Genomic DNA, 6,299 nt, shown 5'->3' on the forward strand with positions numbered 1-6,299 from the left:
ACAGTGTATTCAAATAGCAAACATGACTTGACAATATTCTGGTATCTGCTTCTGCCCTTAAAATGTATGTCAAATATGTTCAGGGACAAACCACAAGGCATTTGTAACAAATCGTTAGCCTCATAGCATAATTGCCTGAATCATATTTACTCTACATCTCTACTCTATTCTACATCTACTTTTTCGTTAGCCTAATAGCATAATTGCCTAAGTCATATTTTAAGGGTTATAGAGCAGGGTAAAGTAGATGTAGAATAGAGTAGATGTAGAGTAAAAGTACAGTAGAGTAAATATGATTTAGGCAATTATGCTATGAGGCTAATCGAAATGCAATTAAGGTTGACATGTTGTAGGACTATTAAGGAAGTAGCATTTCCCCCTATTGGATAAAAATGATGAAATTATTATTCATGAGAAGGCAAACTGTATTTTATGGTTCAAAGTTTTTGCATTGCAGGTTGATTGAGGAAACTGACATCATGTATTCGGGAACATATTCAGTTTACAATTACTTTAAAATATGTACACAGTGGTTGGCAATGTTTAAACATATTCCAGTATTTGTAGAATCAATATACAGCTCTGGAAAAAAATTAAGAGACCACTCCAAATGTTCAGTGTCTCTTGTTTTACTCTTTAGAGGCATATGTTTGAGTAGAATGAACATTTTGATTTTATAATATAAATTACTGACAACATTTCTACCAAATTCACAATAAGAATATTGTCATTTAGAGCATTTTCAATAAGTAATGTAGAGATGAAGATTTAAGAAAAATCCAGACTGGTCTCTTCATTTTTCCCGGGGCTGTATAACATATACTTTTGGACATAAATAAGGAATAAAAGCAGTGTATTGCTGGAAACAGGGCCTCAATTTAACCAACCAGAAAAAGAGCCTCTATACCATATCGATCCCATTGGAAATGGGTGTAAGTTAACTACATAAACCAAATCGAATTGCTTAATTAAAATGCAGCATGTAAGCACAAAGCAAACAGATATAATGACAAAGGGCAAGGCATCAAGATCAGGGAATTATGAAGGTGTTGCCTTCAGGTTCTCGTGATTTTGAGCTTCAGTGGAAAATACAATATTAAACTAACTAAAATGTGCGATTGATTAAATTACCATGAACTAATTAACGCGGACACTTTAAAGGGCCGTGGGCAGTTTCCTGCTCTGGTGATCTGGTTGGTGTAATTCAGCCTTTGACAAGCTTTGACACAACATTTTGAATGTTACTTTTTGAAATAAAGTTGGACATAAAATACAACTAGATAGAAGTTTAATTAATAATTTAAAACACATTAAAAAGACACTTTTAAAAGGGGACTTGCACTTCCTTTTTCAGGTCCACAATTTAAATAAAAAAAATCTTGTTATTTGGTTATTGAGAGAAAACAAGAATCCCCCTCTTTTCCACTTAAAACTAAGTAGATATTAATGTGTTAACCTTAAGCCAAGTTCCTTTGTTCAGTTGACCTGTTTTGCCCTGAAAATATTGGATTGGTCACAGTCACAATAGCAATTCATTGGAATTGATTAATTACCAATAAAAAGTTTAGCAAAGTAACTCCATGAAACTACAGACCTGTACAATAAAGTGCTATTGAAAATAAAAACAGGTGCAAAAGTTAAATATGCGTTTTTAAAAAAGGTGCTTGGTCCACATGTTCTCAGCACACTGACAGAAATAAACAACTGTGACATCATGTCATCGGACTGGTATGATGTAATGGTCTAAATCCCAACATTTTAAAAATAAAAAAAATAGTTCTCATAAGGTTGAAGTTGATACAATGATTTCACCCAAAAAAGTGGAAAAAAATATATAGAAAAAAAAATTTTTTATGGCAGTTTTAGGAGGTGTTTTTTCTTAGCAGCAGAATCAACAACTGAAACATTTCTTGGGCTCTTCTTGGGATCTTTCTGAGCTCCTGCACCAGTGTCAGAGGGGGGGGGGGGGGGGGAGACACACCACCCATGCCATACTGAGAAATACAGAGAGTTTTGTAGAGCTGATAGGCTTAGTCAACTTTCTGTCAACTCATTTGTCAATGGAGTGAATGTAAAAGTGATTAATTTGTAGGAAAAAAAGTTATGCACTATTGCTTTAATATGCCATTAAATTCCCAAGAGGATATAGCCTAAATTTAAGTGATACCAGTGGGTTAATAATCCATCAAATAAAAAAAATAAAAATGTATACACATTTGAAAACATAGTTCAATATTAAAGTACCATTCAAGTGGTTGTGATATCGTCTCCTGTTTTCTTTCATATTCATATCCATAGTCCAAGTCCATTTAGTAACAATTGCCATACTGAGAAACACAGAGAGGCCTACTTGTGTGGAGCTGATAGGCATAATCATCTTTGTGTCAACTCATTTGGAAATGGCTTGAATGTAACAGTCTTTAATGTGTGTGAAAAAGTTACGCACTATAGCTTTAATATGCCATTCAATTAAATGCCCTAAATAATCGCCCACATTTAAGTGATACCAGTGGGTTAATAATCAATCAAATCAGACATGTAGGACCTATACACATTCAAAACATTGTGGGTGCTTTTTTCAAGCTAAAAGTACCATTCAAGTTGTCGTCGTATTCATCTCCTGTTTTCCTTCATATTCATCATATCCATAGTCCGACTCCAAGTCTATTTTCTTCTCCATAGTAGGTGAATCCATGCTGTCGTCATACCCTTCGTTGCGGTAGGCTACCGATTTCCCCATCGCCCTGCCCCATGTCACCTTACTGGCCTTGTGTGTAGGCGGTGGAGTGGGCGATTCTTCCGGAGCGTAGCCCCCACCATCCTCCACTCGTTTCACCCGCTCTTCCCCCTTCAACTTCAGACTCAACCTCTCCGAGAGCTTCCTCGCCAAGCGCACCAACGTGTTGCTCTTTTTCATGCCCATGTCCTCGTCCGTCACGCGCACGTTGCCCACGTACCAAAACAGCCAGAAGAAGACGCTGAAAAACATGAGCAGGGAACCCGTGTAGATCAGAAAGTCGCCATAGAAACGGTCGTCGATTCGGACGTTGGCGAATATCCCCACGAAAAGGATCACCAAGCCCACCACGTCAAAAACAACGGCGGCTAGAAATGCAGGAACGCAGCCACCGATGTATTTTGATACCAGTTCCATGATGGTGTGTGTGTGTGTGTGTGTGTGGATATTAAATCCGATGTGGAGTGTGTGTGAGTGTCTGTGTAACGGGAGGATGCTATAATCCCGTTCACCTGCTCACCTGTAGGGACACGCCCCTATTTCAAGTGAAGATAAACAAGGTGTGTCCCCTCCCTGGGCTTAATTATGAGCACACACACACAGACAGACAGACAGAGGCAAACAGACACAAACACAGGCTACAAATACAAACACTACACACAGAGACACACACACAAGTCACAAACACACACACACACACACACACACACACACACACACACACACACACACACACACACACACACACATTGACATCCCAGCCCATAATGTGTTGTGCAAAACGATGCAAAACTTACATGACTTTTTTACATAACATTTGACATTCAAATTGATATTCACGTGCACAGTGTTAAAGCCTACCTCACATGACTCAGCCCCTTTGTGAATGTTGACCCATATACTCAGTACTAAATGATGTAAGCCTATTATAAGCCAAAAACCCCCCTGTGTTCCAATCCCCGTACTTCCCTACTATTTAGTATGCCAGGAAAAAGATTTAGGATGTCCCAATGCATGCACGTCAATTGTAGTATGCGGAAAATACATAAATGCCCCTACTAACTCCAATGGCATTTTGGAGTATTCCTCTTTATCCTTGACATTTATTGACTTAATGAAAATAAATCTTCCTTATCTGATTTTCTTTTCTCTCCTGTGGCCCTAAAACTCTTCTGTACTTTAGTATATACTTGTAGTAAAAAGAAAGAGTATGTGATTTGGAACGCAGGGACAGTTTCTATTGGTTAATGTTTAAGCTTGAATTCTTCACATCTGATTGTTTTTCTTGAACACTTCCTTCTCACGATTAGAAATAAAGTCAAGGCAAGTTTATTTGTATAGCTCAAAATAGCACTGTAGGTCCCTACACAATGGACTACACACACACACTCCACATTAGTTTTTGAAGTCGGCAAAACAGCTCGATATATTTTAAAGTGCAGAATACAGTTATGATGGCGTTAAAAATCTTGAAAATATCTTTAAATGAAGTCTTAACAAAAATAAATAAAAGGAGACAGTACACACAGAATGCATGAAAACAAATGAAGACCATTTTGAATGTGGAAATGTGGGTCTATCTGTAGAAATACTGTATTATAGGCTTAACCAGTTATGTAATTTAGCAATAATATTTAGTTAACTTTATCATGTATGTCAATAAAGCTAATTTAAACATGAGATTCCATATTAGTTATAGCTACGTTAGGTACAACACTGTACTTCTTTGCTAGCCTGGCACCGCCCGCCTACTACTTCCGCTCAATTTTCATTTCCCTTCAGTAGTCAGTCTGGGTGTGCGGTATATTCTTAGGTTTTCTCCGGACAGATTTCTGCCAGTCCAATTAGCGAACAGAAGGAGTGGCTCAGAAGCCGGCGCATGACATGATTGGTTGGCAGATCCAGAGTGGCACTGGGCAGATCCAATAATTTCAAACTTCAACAGACACCCCGCCTTCAAGTGAGTTAACATTTGTCAATTGAGTGATTCCAGACCTTCTGTACAAATGAAATGAAGTACGATGGTCTGGTAGGACCAGGCTACTTCTTTGCTACACCAAACTCAAATTTGAACTTTTATTGGATGAGATCAATTAATACGTCATGTCCCTTGAATAACACTGTGTCTAGAATGGTTTATTTGACAATATCCTGCCACATATTTACAGCTCCGGAAAAAATTGAGAGACCAGTCTGGATTTTTCTTAAATCTTCATCTCTACATAACTTATTGAAAAATGCTCTTACTGAAAAAAAAAAAATTATTGGAATTTGGTAGAAATGTTGTCAGTAGTTTATATTATAAAACCAAAATGTTCATTCTACTCAAACATATGCCTATAAAGAGTAAAACGAGAGACACTGAACATTTGGAGTGGTCTCTTCATTATTTTCAGAGCTGTACATTTAAATCCTATTAAAATGTGCTTTAAGGTCACGGTAATCAAATGTTTGACCCCTTTTACATACATTTGAAAATGCACGCATTCAAATACTCAAAGTCTCCTTCAGTGACGCACTGCTACAGTACAACATACAAGTAAGACAAAGTAGGAGCAGGAAGGGACAATTAGAAGCTCTCACACAAACTTTAATTATTCATGATTCGGGCAAATACTGAACCACACAGCATTAGGGAAATCCCTCTTGTCCACTTTTCATCCATTAATATGCATTAGGACACTTTGCTGTTGTTGTAGCCTTCTCGTTAAATTGTGTGTGTGTGTGTGTGTGTGTGTGTGTGTGTGTGTGTGTGTGTGTGTGTGTGTGTGTGTGTGTGTGCGTGTGTGTGTAAGTGCATTTTTATACAGCACACTTATGTTGTCCTTGCGCTTTCACATTATTTTCCGCAGCATTGTTTTTTTAGTAATGCAAATTTTTTGTCATGCACACTTGACACTTGACACTTGAGATGAGTTGCTTAGTGTTCTCACAGCTGTTAAATGAAATGTAGAGAAATAAACAGAACTGTCTTTGAAACGATTAGCTTCCACGTAGGCTCTCATGCTGAAAAAAAAAGATAATTTAAAGGTGCAGTGAGTGATTCTGGTGAATGCGTATTGTCAAAATCACTTTTTGTCAAAATCAGTGAATATCTCCTCACGATCCGCTACCTGTCTGTACTGTGTGTGCTGGAATACAAATCCAGTGTTAATACACAGCTTAGGCTCTGTAAACGGGCATGTTGCTATAGCTATGGTTGGCCCCCTTTGTTTAAATACCCTTTGTTTACATACTAGTTTACAGAGCCTAGGCTGTGTATTAACACCAACTTTCTTTCAGCGGACATACAGTACACACAGCCTCGGCTTTGTAAACTGATATGTAAACAAAGGGGGCCCACCGTAGCTAGCAACATCCCCGTTTACAGAGCCTAGACTGTGTATTAAATCTTTAAAAAATTTTCAGTGCACACACAGTACGGACACTGATTTTGACATCAACGGGATTTCAACAACAACAACAGGCATTCTCCAGAATCACTGACACCACCTTGAAAATCACTTTAAAAAAAAATCAAAATAATTCCCAAAACATCCTTCAAGTCAAGTCTTAGTCCATT

General features: G+C 37.8%; 1 protein-coding gene across 1 annotated transcript; it reads right to left on the bottom strand.

Annotated features, from left to right (window-relative positions):
* Positions 1 to 600: 600 nt before the first annotated feature.
* tmem238l (transmembrane protein 238 like) lies at positions 601 to 3,161 on the bottom strand. Its single transcript, XM_080043871.1, has one exon. The coding sequence runs from the start codon at positions 3,152 to 3,154 to the stop codon at positions 2,597 to 2,599; it is 558 nt and encodes a 185-aa protein (XP_079899997.1). The 5' UTR covers positions 3,155 to 3,161; the 3' UTR covers positions 601 to 2,596.
* Between the last annotated feature and the right edge of the window lie 3,138 nt (positions 3,162 to 6,299).

Source organism: Ammodytes marinus, assembly GCF_949987685.1.
Source record: "Ammodytes marinus genome assembly, chromosome: 16".
NCBI classification, from domain to species: Eukaryota; Metazoa; Chordata; class Actinopteri; order Uranoscopiformes; family Ammodytidae; genus Ammodytes; species Ammodytes marinus.

Coding starts and splice junctions, on each gene's coding strand:
- tmem238l (XM_080043871.1), bottom strand. CDS start 3,154: ATGGAACTGGTATCAAAATACATCGGTGGCTGCGTTCCTGCATTTCTA.